The sequence below is a fragment of the Cynocephalus volans genome, chromosome 9 (assembly GCF_027409185.1).
Source record: "Cynocephalus volans isolate mCynVol1 chromosome 9, mCynVol1.pri, whole genome shotgun sequence".
Lineage (NCBI taxonomy): Eukaryota > Metazoa > Chordata > Mammalia > Dermoptera > Cynocephalidae > Cynocephalus > Cynocephalus volans.
The window spans coordinates 96,011,219-96,030,523 of NC_084468.1; the positions used below are offsets into that span (position 1 = coordinate 96,011,219).

A 19,305-nucleotide genomic window follows, 5' to 3' on the forward strand; every position below is an offset into this window, starting at 1 on the left:
AAGTAAATGACACCAAAAGCACTATGTATGAAAGAAACAATTGAATTGTACTTCACCAAAGTTAAAAACTTTTGCTCTACCAAAGGCAATGTCAAGGGGCTAAAAAGATAAACTCATGCTGGAAAAAACATTTGCAATTATGTATCTGACAAAAGATACATATCCAAAATATACTTTTAAAAAATTTTCAAGTGCAACAATAAGAAAACAAATAACCCAGTTAAAAAATGGACTTAGACACTTCACCAAAAAAGATATAAGGATGATGAATAAATCCATGAAAAGATGTTCAACATCATCAACTATTGTAAGCTGAAGATGGCCCCTAAATATGTCTATGTCTTAATTCCTGGAATCTGTAAATGTGACCTTACATAACAAAAGGGACTTTGCAGATGTGATCTTGAAATGGGGCAATTATCCTGGGTCCTTATTAAAAGAGGGAGGAAAGAACATCAAAGGAGGAAGGAAGGTGGTGGAAACAGAGATTTAAACATGCTATGCTGCTGGCTCTGAAGATGGAAGAAGGAGCCACAAACCAAGAAATGAAAAGAATGCATTATATATGGAATGCAATATATTACAGAGTTAGATATAAAATTATCCCAGTGATGTAATTTATGCCTCTATTTAAAGGGACCTATTTTGTACTTAGTTCCTGGAACATGGTTATAGAGAATGCAGCCTTATGGTGAACATGCCTAAAACAGCATTTCCTGGAGTGGGCTCCTTAACACAATTGAACTACAGCACACTAAACAATAAGAATTTCTGGTGCATTCAGTTTGGGATAAACTGTGATGAGAAAGACATAGCTTTATATTTCTACACTGCTATTTACTGGCTTTGTGACTTGTAGCATTAACTGCTCTAAATTTCAGTTTCTTCTGTAAAATGGAGATGAGGAGAGCACTTACCTCCTAGTATCACCCACTTAAATGAAATGCATTCAGTGTGCTACCCCAGAGACAGCATGCAAGATGTTGGCTATTATTAGTCTGATGGTATTCACCACCCCACTTCTTCTAGCGTTAAAATGTGTGATAGCACATTAAAGACTCTGAGAAGTCCTGTTGGGAAAAAAAAGTTTAATTTTGCGGAACCTGCTAATCTCAATTATTATCCTCAGAACCTGGGAGTAAGCCTCTTCAGCTTGAATGTGAATGCAGTTGGAAGTAGAGTAAGGATGATTTTCTGCTCTGGAGGACATATTTCTACCACTACTCAGGATCTAGGTTGGCAATTTTCATTAATATATTTTGGGAAGCAAAATCAAGCCTCAGAACATTCTTTACAGAATTAAGATGTAGCTTAAAATCTTGTGGCTTCCCTTTCTAGGTGTATTATTTCTGAGTTGCCTGGCTTTTCCCTCTCACCTGCCCTGAATTTTGACATTAATGAATAAGCTGAGAAGAAAGCTGTGATTGCCCAAAAAAGTAAATTTGTGCCCTTTTGAATATTATCACTGAAAAAATGTGATGAGATAAGTCTTTCAGAGTGAAATAAAACTTTTGTACTTCATAAAACCCAAGATATCATTTAAGTCAGTCCCCTGGGGAATGGTTACAAGGGATCCCTATCAGGACAGCAGTGGGAGGAGGTGGCAGGCTTTCTTACATGGGGTCCATCTACATCCTTTTCTCGTGGTGTCACTGAGTCTTGAAGGACCAGAAGCTCCCTTTTCCACTTTCTTCATCCTGTGTGTGAGCTTTCAGTCTGTCTTTAGATTTAGGATGAGAAACCTGTGATGGTGGGGGCAGGTGGCAGCGTTGGGCTGAGAGAAGACTAGGATTTCTTTTTAATCTGATTGTGTTATTTATGTCTTAACTAGTTTCCATGAGCCTTTGCCCCCAAGGCCTGCAGAAGACAGTCAATTTCTCTTCTCACTTACTTGTGTGGGGCCACTTCCACAGACTCACAGTGGATGAAGAGTTGCATGTTGTGAAATGTTCTGTTTCTGCCACCTACTTCAATCAAAACCTACTTTTTGTAACTGACCATGGAGTGACACAGAGGCCTCAGTTCTTTGTAGTCACTAATAAAAGTCTTCAATATGCTCCAAAATTCTAGACTCCTTTCTAATTCCCGAAGATCTGCTGCTAATCCCTAGGTTGAGAAGTCAGAGGTTCCAATTGCTTTGCTGTGACCTGTGTGCTGTCTTTGGGTTTATGTTACTTAGAAATGATGTTTGATTTTCTATGCACTTCCAAAATAAATGCCGAACTGCACCCAAAATAAATGCCATAGGTTTTGACATGGGAAAGCTTTAGCTGTTCAAACACGCACACCCTGCTGACGTTCAAATCTGCAGATCCTACCACACACAGGTGTTTATAGAGTCCTTGACAGGTCTGAAGAACACTAACTTATTTATCATTTCCAGAGGAAGTACAGAATAATAACTATTTCACCAAGACTAACTCTCAAAGTGTTTCATTTTCTTTTAAGTCATATTATATTTCATATCTCAGCCTTGGCCCTGGTTTACGTAAAGTGATGCTGACAGTGTAAGAAAAAGGAAGAGTGTTTTGAAGGACGTGGAATTAGAATCAATTCCACGAGTAAAATGAAGATTGTAACCAACCAGACCAAGGCAGAAAAGAGTCGGAAAGAGTATTGGATTGGGAGGGCAGTACCTGGAGTCTAATTCCAACCCTACCACCAGCTAGTGGTGGAACTTTGGGAAATATCATTGAATTTCCTCTTCTTAACTAGATCCCAAGTTTTCCACATTCACCACGACATGACAATCACCTGGAGTGTCTGTTTAAAACACAGATTCCTTGCCCTCAGCCCAGCCCTACTGAATTAAATGGAATCTCAAGGGAGGGGATCTGCAAAAAACATACATAAACAGGCACCCTGTGTGATTCTTTTGAACAAACAATTTTTTGGAAAACACTGAATTAAGTAATGTGAATTAGGTAATACTGAATTAGTCTGCCAGTTCTAAGATGCTATAATAAACCTTGGATGCTATGATTTGCCCTCAGATAGGCAAAATCTGAAGATAAAATGTGTTAGTTATTTATACCTAGATTTAGTCTTTTTATAATGATTCTGTTTTCTTTTTTTAAGTTACTGAAGTTAGTGCTATGACTTGTGTTTTATGGCTCTAAGTGTTCTTCAGATTTCTATTTGTTCTCTGATTTATTGATTTTAATATCTGGCCTATCTAGTTCATGATGTTATGTTGGGTCTAAATGAGATCAGGATGTGAAAATTTGTTGTTATTCTTATCATTGCTGTTAGTAAAATAACTAACATAGGATACACCATGCTCTATGAATTTGATAGATCTGCTAGTCTTTTTAGATTTGTTTTCATCAGTAAAAGCCCAGACAATATATAAGACAATTATTTCTTCATTAATTTATTTATTTATTTATTCAAAAATTTTGAGCACCTATTATATATCTATTATGTACAAAGGATTATATCATCTTCTGGGGTGAAGAATATTAAAATGTTTAGAGTGCCTTTCCTTTATTTTTAATGTGGAAAGCTACCATTTAGTAAGACTTTTAAAGAAATAAAATATTTTATCGATCTCACCAATGCATCAATGTATTAGAAAATTAATTATTTGAGTTGAACACATTTATTCAGTTTATAGAGAATGCATGATACAAGTATCAAAAAGGACTCCTGGCAGTAAATCTACAAGCCTGCAGTGATCTGTGGCCCACAAATTAGTAGTTGTGGGTTCAGGGTGCCTTTTCCTAGTGCTGTCCTTTTCTCCAAGATTCATTGCTATACAAGCTTACTTCAGAAAGTTTGTGGAAAAGTAGAATTAAAAGATAACATGCACCAAAGACAAGTGTTCAGATCTCCAAACTGGCCAGCCACCAAAAAAACAAACAAACAAAAAACCAAAACCAAAAAACAATAATGTGAATTTTCCCCCGATAATCCTTTGATCCAGGCAGGGGAGATCCTGTGAGATGTCCAGAGAAGCTGGTGGAGCCAGGACTAGAAACCAGGCTTCCTGGCTGTTGATCCAGTGGCCGTTCCATTTCTTCTAAGATGCCTCTGTGATTTTACAACTGGAGTGGCAACAGAGCATAGGCTCCCTACACATCTGTATAGAACAAAGATATGAGAAGTGTGATTTGAGCTGATTCCCTTACACATCTATGCTGACACCTATTTCAAACTCTCGTGGTCTTATAGTTCTCCTTGCCTCCTGTGTCTCTATTTTGATGTATCCTCTAAAGTGGAGTGAATTTTTTCTGGCTCTAGAACATAACCCCTGAGTAAGAGAATGTTAATCCATCATTTTGTTTAATCCTTATACTAGTAACAGTAAACACATTTATTAAGTCACGTTAAGGTATTAAGGTTTTAAGATGCAATGGAGTAAGCCCAACAGGAAAGCAAGAATATATTAGAATTCTCTCCCAGCCCCCACTCACTCCAGTGGTTCCATCGTTTTCTAAAGGCAGAGTGGGCAGAGTCTGCACACCCTTGGTCAGAAGAGACCAAGGAAACTAACCTGGCTGCAGGGGACGAAACCATCCCCTGGAGCCATCTCAGAGAATCAAGAGCAAGCTCTGTGTGGAGTCAACCAGTAATTAGTGCTGAGGTTTCCAAAGAAGGGATTAGGTTCCCAAGCAGATGTTGAGTACTAGAGAGTCAGAGTGGGTAGGTGGCCATCCACTAGAACAGGACAGGACTGTAGGTATAGGATTAGGGTACAGAGCAACACCCTGCAGGAACCAAGAAATCCAGTGAGATACACCACCCAGATTTAGCAAATAAAAATACAAGGTTCTTAGTTAAATTTGAATTTCAAGTAAGTAGGGAATTTTTCTTTTTAGTGTTTAGTATGTTCCACGCTGTGTGTGTATATATGTATACAATATATATACACTATATATATATATATATATGCAATTTAAATCTAACTGGGCATCCTGTATTTCATGTGATGGTGCTAACAGGCTCAAAATATTTTAGAATTGTCAAAGGATGGTATTTCAATTTTTCCTGATTCCACTTAAGACCTGCCTCCACTTTTGACCGTCTTCTTCTATGTCATTACCCTGAGGACTCTGTCCATGAGGTTAGTCTAGAGGGAAGGGACTCCGTTCCCCAAATGATAACATCTGTGATTTTATTTCTAATTTACATAATTAGAATTTATATTCATACAGACCCTTTTCACAATAAAATTCAGCAGGTGGTTTCTTTTTGAACATACGAAAGCATTTTATAGATGAGTAAAAGTGTTCATTTTGAAATAGTTCATTTCTCATAATTTGGCAATGCTCATTTCTTACACTCAGTTTGTGGAGAAGATGACTTACCAAATTAATGGTGAACATCTACAGAAACTCTTTATTCTCTATACAAAAGTCCTTATTTAGAATAAAAAACCAGGAATTAAATGCTAATTCTGTTGTGGTGGTCGTCATGGGGAAGTATCTTATCTAAATCAGATAAAATATCGCTGAAAATATACAGTTTGTTTTCTTTCTTCCTACTCAGGTCCTGCGCCCTTCTTGATTTTCTCCCATGGAAGTAGTATTTTTAGAATTGACCTGGAAGGAACGAATCATGAGCAATTGGTGACGGACGCTGGTGTCTCAGTGATCATGGATTTTCATTACAGTGAGGAAAGAGTCTATTGGGTAGACTTAGAGAGACAACTTTTGCAAAGAGTTTTTCTGAATGGGTCAAGGCAAGAGGTAAAGTACCATTACCTGCAGTATTTGAAGGATGTTTGTATTGGCTGAAAAATATTATATGGCAAATTCTTAATATATAGGTAAATGAAAATTACATTATGGTTCAAATATGTGTCTGTCTGTCAAATGTCGATATTTATTTAGTCTGCATCTGTGGTACTATATTATTGAATAAGCTCATAAGTTGATATTCAGAGGCCCAAAAAGGGGAAAATGAGAATATGAATGTAATTTTGAAAATATCTGTTTATTAAGTCAGATCACCTGTTTTGTCAATCTGTTTTATGGTTTAAACAGGTTATTTGCATGATTATTTTCTACCCTGATGGCTCTCAGCTGGGGGGGTGGGGGTGGGCAATTTTACCCCTTAGGGGACATTTGGCAATATCTGGAAACCTTTTTCGTTGTCATAACTAGGTGGGGTAGGAGTGGGGAGATAGTGCTACTGGCATCTAGTGGGTAGAGACCAGGCAGGGTTCCTGCTAAACATCCTACATATTCAAGACAGCTCCCATAACAAGGAATTATTCTGCCCAAAATGTCAATAGTATTGAGGTTGACAAACCCTATTTTATCTGTATACAATTTTTCTTGGGTTTTGGCACCTGACATCAGGAAGAAGTTTTTTACTTTTTATTCTTAAAGTATTTGCACTCCGAAAAAAAAATTATAAAGCAGATGACAGATATAAAGTATTTCACTTTAAGTACATACAAAAAATCCTTACTCTTTCTTTTTAATTGGTAGAACCCTTAAATGAATGTTTTCTCAATTCTTGGAGATGGATTACAGAGAGCACATGACTGGAGAAACCATAAGCATTTATTCCCAACACAAAGTGTCCACTGTTTTTTGTTTGGTTGTTTTTTTTTAACCAAACCTTTCTCTCTCCAATTACTCTTAAAAGCTTCAATTAGGTGCTAATCTGTTTTTATCACATCTCTAATACTTGCTAATCTCATTTTTAACAAGGATGGCGACTCATTATTCTTTAGCCATCTGGTTGAATTGTTTCAAAATCTTGAGGCTAAGAATCTGGAGGGTTTCCTGTCAGAGAACAACAACAACAAAAAAAACTGTTAAATAGTTGTAAATTTATATCAAGTCATCAAGAAATGAATTGACCTGATGCTTACAATTCCATTATATTCTCTCCCTTGGGTTAAAACATTGTTTATAAATGACAACTGTTAAAATGCAAACAATTTACCTGGGTGAGCTAATATATGAATATATTAGCAGTTGGCAAGATGGATTGACTGAATATTGTGTAGGACATGTAGGAATAGCACAGGCTCATGAGATTGTGCAATCTCTGCCCAGCTTTGAGTTCAGTGACCTCACATGGTTAGCTGGAAATCAGCGATGGGGGGAATATTTACATGGTGGAAATCTGCAACAGTACAGATCAGAGCTTCTGCCCACCTTGTACCCCTCATCCTTCAAGAAGACCGGTTTTCCTACCCATGGCTGGCATTAAGGTCTGGTTGTTTTTATCATGAGAGATCTGGGAGCACAGCCCAAGAGGCATAAACAGAAGTCCTGCTACTGTGGTCATGGGGTGAGGGCATGCAGGACTGCAGAAAGGAAGGGCCAAATGGAGGAGGAGGCACCAGAAGAAAAATGAGGGTCCTAACAAGAAATTCATCAGCTTCATAGCTCTGTGCACAAACTCTAAGGGAATCTTGCCAGGATTTGGTAAAGCTTGGAACTGAGTCCAGGTGAAGATCTAGAAAATTCCATTAGCAAAGTGAATCGAATAAACTGTTTTTAAGGTAGCATCAAAATTTCCCTGTTACTAAAGTTGAAATTTTTAATACATATGGCTGATTGCTTAATTTCAATAATGCATGGGATGATTTTCAGTTACAAAGCTATGGTATAAATACTATCTGTGCTCAGAAATATTTACATGGGATGGAGATGGGGGGTTGATATTGCTGCATCAAAACAAAGGCACCATTTATCTGTGACTATTTTATCTTTTAAATAATTTTGAGAATACATTAAAAATGACTAGTACTTAAAAGAATAGACTATTCATAGCAATAAGAACAATTTTGTCGTGAATGGGGAAATATTAATAATAATTTTAAAATTCATTTTACAGACAGTGTGCAATATAGAGAAGAATGTTTCTGGAATGGCAATAAATTGGATAAATGAAGAAGTTATTTGGGCAAATCAACAGGAAGGAATCATTACAGTAACAGATATGAACGGAAACAATTCCCATGTTCTTTTAAGTGCCTTAAAATATCCTGCAAATATAGCAGTTGATCCAGTAGAAAGGTAAATTCTTCTGCTCTCAGACATTGAAATATATTTCAAAATCTAATGAAGATTCACAGAATCATAACATTTTGAACTCAAAAGGGCCTTCTTATTGAGACCAAGGCCCACTTTTATAGTACATAGACACTGTTTTCAATAGGACAGCTGTTGGATTTGAACCAAGGCAGGCTCTCTCTAGAAACACTCGTAACTACCATGGTTTTCTGCTATAGAAGCATAATTCTCCATCTAACTTGAAATCACATGGAATTTCCTTAATAGAGCAATACATACTCATTGAATTGAATTTTCATTCAAAGTAGTCAAACTTGTCCTGTGCAGGGGATAAGGGCTGTTGAAACACTGAGAAAGTCAGCCACTGAAGTGACGGTACATTCAATTACGGGTCTGTGTGATATGTTTGCCCTCAGGTTTATATTTTGGTCTTCAGAAGTGGCCGGAAGACTTCACAGGGCAGATCTCAATGGTGTGGAAGTGAAGACTTTGTTGGAGACGTCAGAGAAAATAACAGCTGTGTCACTGGATGTGCTTGATAAACGGCTCTTTTGGGTTCAGTACAGTACAGAAGGAAGTCATTCTCGTATTTGTTCCTGTGATTATAATGGGGGTTTTGTCCATCTTAGCAAGCATCTAACACAGTAAGTTTTGCTTTTGCTGTAAAATAAGACAATTGTCATTGGAAGTTTGTGTGATAAATTAATTTTACCTTTATCAACTAATATGGTGTAGTGGTTTAGCACATAGATTTTGGAGTCCAAAAGACTTGAGTTCAAATACCAGATTTACCAGTTGTTAGGTGAGCAACTTTGGAAAGTTTACACAACTTCTTGCATCCTCAGTTTCCTTTAATGTGGGGATAATAGTAGTATTTATTTCTTGGGGTTGTTGTGAAAAGTAAATAAATGCAAATAAAAATAATAGAGTATTTGTCATATAATAAATTCTCACATGTTGGTCATATTTATTCTTTTTGGAATTATTATTCAATTTGTTATCATGCCAGCAACAGACTCTCCAGCTTGTAGCAAGAAGCAGAAATTAGTCAAGTGTGAAACTGACAAAACCAGAAATCCACTCTTATTCTGTTGCTATTTTCTTACCAATTTTCATCACTTACACTTAGTGATGACAAACAAAAGAATGAGGCAGTGGATCTGGAGTTAGAAATGATGTCCTATTAGTTCAGATTATGATGACATAAATAAAATTTTAAACTTATACTTTCTTAAACCTAAATGAGAAACAATTGAAAAGGTACATAATTAAAATTCAGACAACAAATTGAAATGAAGTGAAAGTTTAATAAGCCAAGGAACAAATTTTCTGCCATTCTTTATGTTTTTTAAGGCACAATTTGTTTGCAATGTCCCTTTTTGGTGACCGTATCTTCTATTCAACATGGAAAAAGAACACAATTTGGATAGCCAACAAACTCACTGGGAAGGATATGGTTAGAATTAGCCTCGATCCATCATTTGCACCACCTGGTGAGCTCACTATGGTACATCCGCTTGTACAGCCCAAGGCAGAGGACAATGCTCGGGAGGCTGGTGAGTCACCTCTGATCTTGACAGGGCCTGGCACCTAGTCCTTACCCAGCTATTCTCTTAAACCAGACACTTAGGGGTTGTAGGGGAAGAAAAATATTTTTTTCCTTCAACCCTCATAAGTTCTTGGTTGAAATGGACCCCAGTAACAAAAGACAGATTAATAAGTGAAAACACACAGAAATTTATTAACATGTGTATTTCATATATCCATGGGAAACACCCAGGGAATGAGTTCTCAAAGAGACGGCTTTGAATTCCAGCTTATATAGCATCCAAAGGAAGGGCCAATTTTTAGAGATGGGACAAGACAAAGGAAAAGAACTTTGAGTCTCTACAAGTGGCAACTGGTGGGAAGGCAAGTAAACGGCAGACAAATGCCAGTTGGTGAAGCTTGTTCATGCGGATTCCTCTGGTGCCATCTCCAGGCTGATAAGGGTCCAAAGTTGTCTTCAGTGGTTAACTGTTCTCCCTGGTAAAAAGGGCATTACAATTTTTGTCTTTTTAAATCTATGTCTTGTGTTTAAGGAAATGGAGGGCAGAGAGATTTCCTGCATCTGCTTCTTAATTGTCTACAGCTCAACAAATCCTTCATGTTTTGGGGTGGCATATTCCTGTCTCCTGCAGGTTCATTCTTGATTTTTCCCACTGCCTCACTCTCAATTTCTAATCTACAGCCAAATCCTTTCCATTCTACCTCCTAAATACATCTCAAATGTCCACTTCTCTCCTCTACTGCCACTACCATAGTCCAAACAACCAGCATTTCTTGCTTAGCCTGTTATAGCAGCCACTCTACGGATTTGCTTTCTCCTCCTGACTTTAAATAATAAACCTGATCCATTCACTCCCTGCTTAAAATCCTTCAAAAGCTTTCTTTTGCATTTAGATGGAAATTCAATGTTTTACTAGAACTATCAACATTGGACCAACCTGCTCTCACACTCTCACTTCACTAGGTCTATCACAAGCCTTCTACAGTTCCTCAAACGTGCCAAGCTCCTTTGTGCCTTCAGGCTTTTGCAGTCCTTCCTCTCTCCACCTGGAAGACTCTTCAGTTCTAAGCTTAAAAGTCCTGTCCTCAGATAGGCCTTCTCTGATCTGCCAACCTCAGTAGGCCCCTTCATTTCCTGTTTTTCTCTCAGTACACCATTCATTGAACTCATCACAAGGTGTAATTACACATTAATTTACTTTCTTTTTGATTCTTTCTACCTCTTGGTTCTAAGTGCCATGCAGGTAGGAAACCTGTTTTGTTTGTTTTTTAACCATCATATATACATTGGTTATTTATATATAAATAAATTTTAGACAATAGATGTTAGTAAATTAAATAAATGATTGACTAAATCTAGTCACAGCCCCAAATTTCTACTTCCAAGTTTAGTCTCTGTTTGAATTCTTTAGTGTATGATTTTTTGTTTTTAAATTGTTAGGATTTTCTTTGTTTTTTTATAATTGTTAGGCTGATCATTATGGCTTAATGCCATATAAATGATGTTATACCAACGTCTCACCTTTATGTAACATTTTCATTTCAAGAAGGTTTTAAAATATATTTAATCTTATTCTCAAATAGTCCTCTGAGATGCAGAAACAGAGATGGAATTGTTTGTTTCCTCTACTTCCTACCTGTTGGATGCCACTAGGATTTGGTGATAATGTGGAAAATGTTAGGGATTATGGGTCCCTGTTACAATTCGTATATAAGGGTGTTCGTGCCTGTCCTAGGCATAGCTCCCGGAGAGAGCTGTGGAGACTGAACAGAAGGACAGCATGTGGCTGTGGAAGGGAGGAAGGAGTCAAGAGGGAACCATCCCTGCATCCCGGGATGATTCCCTTGATCATGGTGTATAATTTTTTTGATGTGCTGCTGTATTCTGATTGCTAATATTTTGTTGAGGATTTTTGCATCCATGTTCATCAAGGATATTGGCCTGTAATTTTCTTTTTTTGTCTTTATGTAGTTATGGTATCAGAATTATGTTGGCTTCATAGAATGAATTTGGGAGAATGGCTTCGGTTTCAATTGTTTGGAATAGTTTGAGGAGAATTGGTATTAATTCCTCTTTAAAGGTTTGATAGAATTCAGCTGTAAAGCCATCTGGACCTGGGCTTCCCTTTGTTGGAAGACTGCTGATTACCACTTCAATCTCATTGCTTGTTATTGGTCTGTTCAGGTTTTCTATCTCTTCTTGGTTCAGTCTGGGTAGTTTGTATGTGTCCAGAAACATATCCATATCTTCCAGGCTTTCATATTTGTTGTCATATAGTTGTTTATAATAGTCTCTAATGAATCTTTGTATTTCCGTGGTATTGTTGTAATGTCTCCCTTTTCATTTCTGACTTTTATTTTTGGTTCTTCTCTCTTCTTTCTCTTTGTTAACCTAGCTAATGGTTTGTCTATTTTATTTATCTTCTCGAAAAACCAAATTTTTGTTTCGTTGATCTTTTCTATTGTTTTTTGGGTCTCTATTTCATTTAGTTTTACTCTGATCTTAATTATTTCTTTCTGTGTACTACCTTTAGATTTGGATTGTTGTTGTTTTCTAGTTCTTTGAGGTATAGTGTTAGGTTGTTTATTTGAAGTCTTTCCAGTCTTTTGATGTAAGCGTTTATTAAAGTAAATTTCTCCTAGTACTGCTGTTGCAATATCCTATAGGTTTTGGTATGATGGAACTTTATTTTCATTAGTTTCAAAAAATCTTTTGATTCTCTGTTTAATTTCTTCTTGAACCCATAGGTCATTCAGGAGCCTATTGTTTAGTTTCCATGTATTTGTGTAGTTTATAGGGTTTTGCTTGTTATTAATTATTTTCTGATTCTTAAAAGACTTCAGATGGATAAAGATACCAAGTAGCTGAATTCTGAGTAAGTAATTTTTTTTTTTTTACTGTAATTAGGAATTTCAATAGCAAAGAACAGCCAAATATTTTTGTTACAGGAATGATTAAAGTGATGGGTTGGAATGAAAGAGACCAGAAAGTCTTTGCTAATAAGGTGAGTCTTACACAGAATTTGAGGTAGGAAAAAAAAGATGTGATCAGTGGGAAAAAGTAGGATAGGAAATCCCATGTGCATTGTTTCAGAACTGGGCCAAGGTGAAATCTATAGATTTAGCTGGCTGTAGGAAAGCTCATGAGTGCCTGTGTGTTGTCAGGCAGTTACTGACGGTGCAGTTGGTGCTGGACATTAAACTCCATGATTAGGAGCCTTAATGATCTCAAAGGTAACTAAGCCCTACTACTGGCTCTGAGAAGGGGTGTTATCTGAGGTCAGCAGAGCATTCTGAGTACTAGCTTGGGCCTATTTTGAAGCTAAGGAACAACAGAAGATTAAGGAGATTAAACAAAAACATGACCTCAATCCTCTGTGTCTTGCCACTTCCTAAAATGACCTTTTAAAGTGTTTAGTGTCTGAATTCAGGTTACATCAGCACAAGCATGCAGAGGAGAATGTGGGTACTTTCTTGCCTGTGTTCATCATTGAAGAGTGCTATATCTTGTTAATAAGTATTATTAAAACCATCAGCAGCACGGTACAGTGGAAAGAGTAGCAGGCTAGCATAGTCTGACAATCTGAGTTCTATCTCTAAGTCGACTGGAAATTCACGGAAAAAACAAATAAGGGAGATAGGTTGTAGGCAACATGATTGCAGGTTTTCTGTGCATGTATTCCAGAAGTTCGCTGTACAACGATTTTGTAAAAGGCACTATGCTAGGTGCTATTGGGACTTTAAGTGTGGATAGTGACAAGGCATGTGAATGGACTCAAATAATGGAAAAAAAGATGCATGTACATAATTGTGATGGTGGCAGTGATAATAATGATGATAAGAACACACACAGGTCCAGATGAGAGGTAGTAGAAAGGTATGGGGAAAAAAGATAAATAATATTGTATCTACAGGAAGAACAGAGCATTTTCTATACCCTAGACACTAACTGTTTTCTTCATTAGTCAGTTTGATTCTCCATTACCGTATTACAAGCAGTGATTAAGGTTTGAAAATCTTTACAGGTATAAACTTAGAGAAATTTACAACAAACATTTAATCTCGTTTGGAACCATGGAACTTTTTTTTTTTTTTAAAGGAGGGATTTCAGACACATTTATTTCATGTGTTATGAAACTGAGGTCAAAGAGATAAAAGTGATTTGCTGTAAAAGGCAGAACCAAGACAGAACTCAGTTTTCCTGATTCTTAGTCCAGTAATCACCTAACACGCTGGGTTTTTATAAGGGGTATTTATAAGAAGCTTAATTTCTCAATTTTTTGTTGTCTCAAGAAAGTGGTAGCATTTTGGTGCTATTAAAAGGCCTTTCTGGATTTTTGTTCTTGTTTTTGGTCATTTGCAAATTTCATAAAAATTAAAAGACAAGAACATTACATTTTTTTTTTTGTAGAAATTTAAAGCGAGTGCATTTTGCCTCCAGTAAATTCAGAAGTTTCTAATTTTAGTCATTCACTTTTAAAATTTGGGCCATTTTATTTTTAATTTTACTTCATTTAAATTTTGACAGTTTAAGTGAAGCAGGTAGAAACATGAAAATAATGTAACTATACATGCATAATTGGCATAAAAACCATAGACAAGAAAAAAAATTTTTTGGAATCAATATCCAAAAGACTATTCAATGTAAATCTTAACTGATTTAGCAGGTAATATTGCAATGGTATTTAGAGTTGACAAGATTGATTATGCATTTAATTCTGTCAAAAGACCTGAAAAAACAAGTTCAAAATAACTAAGGAAATAACACAGACTAGCTAAAAATATTTACTTATAACTAAGATGAAGGTGGAATGTTTCATTAGGACATCAGGCCAGTGTTTTTCAAAGTGTGGTGTGAAGGCTCCTGGTATCAGAATCACTCCAGATTCTGTAAAATTGCAGATTTCTGAGCCTTTCCCTTGATTTACCAAATGAGATCTATAGAAGGTGACATGCTTTCCAGGTAATCTAGATGTACACTAGTGAGATGTTCAAGAGAGCAAGGATAGGTTTCAACTGGATCCTGCTGTTGAACAAGAAAGTGTTTAGTGAAGTTGTATAAATTTTATGGGAGACCATTGATTTGGACTGAGCTCCTGCCCTAGGCCCCAACAGACCAAACCAAAATGGAGTCACTCATGCTAAAGTTCCACGTCACTAAAGTAAAACTAAGTTGTTTATCTGACCTTCTGAGAAATCAGGAAAGAGATGATAGCCAAATTCCCAAACAGGTCAGTTTTAGCTGGTATAATAAGGAAGTCTCCTCTGCTTAACCCTTATAAAGAACGTAACCTGAAGTAACCTGGTGTTAACTAATCCACTTTTTGTATTATGCTCTTTTCTTGTTTCTGCTCAAGCTACCTTATAAAAACTGACTATTCTGCCATGCTCATCAGAGCACCTCTCTTATTTGCAGATGAGATGCTGCCTGATTCATGAATCATGAATAAAAGGCAATCAGATCATTTTTAAATACCTTTGTTGAAATTTTCTCTTTTGAGAGTGACTTGAAATAGACTGAAATGAGTAAAGTCAGATGGAGGAGACATCTTTATAAGTAGATAGAGATCAGAGAAACAAACCTACTTGGAGAAAAGTCCCAGGCACTCTGATAGCTGTGCTGCAGCTCTTGCTGCTTTGTTTTCTGTGTCCTCTGCAGCAATGCCGATGTTGTCAGCAGTCTTCTCTCGGGTCCTTGGCTCTTCTCATTATACATTGGCTCTAGCTGATCTTAACAACTCCATGACACCAGGGCCCGTGACCCCAATCCTTTTCTCTGGCTTTCACCTCTTGCCAGATCTCTGGCCTCCATATCCACCTGCATTCTGGGCATCTGCCCTCACATTTAAGATTACCTCTGTATTTCCCATAGCATGTGACAAAGGTCCTGCCATTTTTTAAATTGGCAAAAAATAAGAAGCAGCAAAAGACACAAAAGTTTTGTTAACTTTTTGAAAAGGGATATATGTGTTACTAGACTAGGTTAGCCCTTGACTCTCACTCTGAAAATTAAAGGTACCAAGTTGACCATTTGTTACTCAATATAGTTGGCTAATTCAACCCAAGCACCCACCTCACTGAGAAGATTTTATTCTTTACCCTGGGAAATTTTGTAACATATTAGATGTTGGCAGCTACAAACTCAGAAACTTGGGGAGAAGACATATGGCAATGGTATGTATCAAGTCTGAAAGATGTTCTTTAAGTAATGATCATAAGAGTTGGCAGGAGCATGGTGTTGTAACACCAGTGTCAAGGGTTCAGATCCCTGTATTGGTCAGCTGCCAAAGAAATAAATAAAATAAAATGAAATACTTAAATGATTAATTCCTTGCTAAAGGAAAATTTTTTAAAAAAGTAAAGAATGATCATAGAAATAGCTAAGTATCATGTAGAACTGACTGATAAATATTACATGTAGAAAAGATGTTCTTAGGTTTGAAGCTTTTTAATTTCACAAAAAGATATTTCTTCCCTCTCTATGTATTCTTTTGGCAGCTGGCTGGTATGGGGATCCAAACCCTGGACCTTCGTGTTATCAGCACTATGCTCTAAGTGGCCAGCTCTTTAAACTAATATGTCATCTTCAGAATTTTTGTTTATGTGCTTTTTTTTTTTTTTGATAAAAGTAAATCAGAATGAAAAGCAAATAAATTGTGCTTAGTATTTGCAAGCTAATGAATGACATCTTCAGCTAATTAGGACGCCCTATCCTGAGAGCTATTATAGGAGGAATACAATTAAAGAAACAAATGGGCTCTGGAATGCTGGGGAATCCAAGCTAATGCCCTCTGACTTTAGAGCAGCCCTCTGCTGTGAAAGACCACACCCCTACAGCCCTGCTGATGTCTCAGGGAGATAAGACTTCTTTTTTGTTTTTTCCCCAATTTGTGGAAACTTTCATCACCATCATTTTACAGAGGAAAAAAATTTAGAGAAGTTTCAGGCAGGACTCAGACCCAGGGTTCTCTGAATCCTGTTTTAAGGGTTAAATTTGATAATGTATGTAAGGCAACTGACATACAGTAGAAATCCTGTAATTATTAACTTTTTTGAGATAAGACTTCTTAAGAACCATGAAGGGATCAAGCATTATGCTCTGTCGAAACATGTCTCCACTCCAAATAAACCATCTTCTCTTTTAGAGCAGAAACTTTGCAACCTAAGGAAAGGAAACTGCAGTGGCAACGTGTGTGGGCGAGACCCCAGGTCCCATCTGTGCACATGTGCTGAGGGATATACTTTGAGCCTGGATGGGAAGTTCTGTGAAGGTAATACGCATGTTACTGTTTGAAGCAAGGAAAGCCCATCTTTGCCAGTGGCTTGTTTTCAGTGGGCCATCCAGAGCCTCAGTGCAAAACCAACTTCAAGTTCACCCTTTCTCCCCGTTTTTCCCCAGAATGGCATTTTAATTTTTTTCCTTCTCTTTAATATCCTGTGTTCCTAGATCAAACATTCTCAGAAACTAAGGGGTTAATATAAGGCAGAAATTCTCTGAATGGACTCCATGGACCTCTGTGCATTTGACGATATGCAAAATTTCAGCATGTGGAAATTTGGGGGAGTGGTTCACTAGTTATCATGAGATTCTCAAAGAGTATGTGACTCTCTTACCTCATCCCATAAAGGTCTAGTTAAGAACCTTGGGAAACTGTTAACCAGGCTGGTTATCTAGGGCTCCTCAAGTTTTGAGATTCCAGGCCCAATTTAATGAACCCAAGAGACATACTGTGTCCTTTCTTCTGAAAGGTGCAGTGATTTAGTGATGAAAAGACCCTGATGGCTGTAGCACATGTTCTGTGGAATTAGTTGGGGTGATCGGGTAAATCTAGGTCAGGTAAATTTAGATCAGGTAAATCTAGCATCTGGCTATTAATTATAGTTCCCTGCTTATGTGGGACCAGTGGCTAAAACACAGAAACAGTGAGCTGGAATGCTATAGCTTCCATCAGCGCAAAGCTGCTGGAGAATGTTCCATGTTCAGGGGAAGGGCTCAGTAAGTTATGAGGGATGAAGAGCAGAGAAGGAAATGTCCTAAGCTTGTAAAGAACTTGCAAGAGTCCCTAACTTAAATGGCATGCTGTATCTTTCTGAGGGAATTAGTACTAGCTTTTTTCCAAGAGTAATTCTAGTATGAAAATCTGTATAAATATAAACTGTTACAGAATAGAAATGGCTTTTGTGATCATTGAACTGACTTCTTTTCACCCTTTCCTAAGGTAGGAAGAACAGTCTTTCCATGGTCAGTCACAGCATATATAAATGTGAGATACCTTACTTTGTGTTGACTTGTCAGGGCTATCAATATTTATTTTCAGAAATATCCATCTGACTGTTTTGCTGTTGTCATTGCGCAGATGTCAATGAATGTGCCTTTTGGAATCATGGCTGTACTCTTGGCTGTGAAAATACCCCTGGAGCCTACTATTGCACATGCCCTGCAGGATTCGTTCTGCTTCCTGATGGAAAAAGATGTCATCGTAAGTCACAGCAACAAGTATTTATTGCATTATTTTCCTTCATTTTCCATAGTGTTTCTAAGGTGGCTATGGTCTGGGTTGATGGTCCTCAATCAGAAGTGTGCATTAGAATTACTTTGTAGTTTTATTTGGTTTTGCTTTTTATTTTATTTTATTTTATTTTTAACTTTACATTGTTCATTTTAATGGAAGAACTAAGTAGCCAATATAACATAAGACAGTACATAATTCAAAAAATAACTTACCAGCCCAGTAGCAGTGAGTACATTTAATGCCCAGATTGAGGCTCATATACCAGGGTACTTCAAAGGTTCATATTATTATTATTATCATTTTTTAAACTTGTAATTCTGTCTGTATTTCATTTTTTTAAAAAAATTTTATTTTGTCGATATACATTGTGGCTGATTATTGCTCCCCATCACCAAAACCTCCCTCCCTCCTCCCTCTCCCCCCTCCCACCCAACAATGTCCTTTCTGTTTGCTTGTATCAACTTCAAGTAATTGTGGTTGTTATATCTTCTTCCCCCCGCCCCCCGTTTTTTTTTTTTTTTTTTTTGTGTGTGTGTGTGTGTGTGTGTGTGTGTGTGAATTTATATATTAATATTTAGCTCCCACCAATAAGTGAGAACATGTGGTATTTCTCTTTCTGTGCCTGACTCGTTTCACTTAATATAATTCTCTCAAGGTCCATCCATGTTGTTGCAAATGGCAGTATTTCATTCGTTTTTATAGCTGAGTAGTATTCCATTGTGTAGATGTACCACATTTTCCGTATCCACTCATCCGATGATGGACATTTGGGCTGGTTCCAAATCTTGGCTATTGTAGAGAGTGCTGCAATGAACATTGGGGAACAGGTAAACCTTCGACTTGATGATTTCCATTCCTCTGGGTATATTCCCAGCAGTGGGATACCTGGGTTGTATGGTAGATCTATCTGCAATTGTTTGAGGAACCTCCATACCATTTTCCATAGAGGCTGCACCATTTTGCAGTCCCACCAACAATGTATGAGAGTTCCTTTTTCTCCACAACCTCGCCAGCATTTATCGTTCAGAGTCTTTTGGATTTTAGCCATCCTAAATGGGGTTAGATGGTATCTCAGTGTGGTTTTGATTTGCATTTCCCAGATGCTGAGTTATGTTGAGCACTTTTTCATATGTCTGTTGGCCATGTGTATATCTTCCTTAGAGAAATGCCTACTTAGCTCTTTTGCCCATTTTTTAATTAGGTTGCTTGTTTTTTTCTTGTAAAGTTGTTTGAGTTCCTAATATATTCTGGATATTAATCCTTTG

The 19,305-nt window shown here is 37.1% G+C and overlaps 1 protein-coding gene across 2 annotated transcripts in view; it reads left to right on the top strand.

Moving 5' to 3' along the window:
* The window catches only part of EGF (epidermal growth factor), an 86,435-nt gene that overhangs the window by 14,007 nt on the left and 53,123 nt on the right, over window positions 1-19,305 (top strand). For both annotated transcript variants that reach the window (XM_063107582.1, XM_063107584.1), the window contains exons 2-7: window positions 5,491-5,690; window positions 7,801-7,982; window positions 8,396-8,623; window positions 9,333-9,535; window positions 16,673-16,798; window positions 17,885-18,007. In XM_063107582.1, coding sequence (XP_062963652.1) covers window positions 5,491-5,690; window positions 7,801-7,982; window positions 8,396-8,623; window positions 9,333-9,535; window positions 16,673-16,798; window positions 17,885-18,007 — 1,062 coding nt within the window. The remainder of the gene's footprint in view (window positions 1-5,490; window positions 5,691-7,800; window positions 7,983-8,395; window positions 8,624-9,332; window positions 9,536-16,672; window positions 16,799-17,884; window positions 18,008-19,305) is intronic.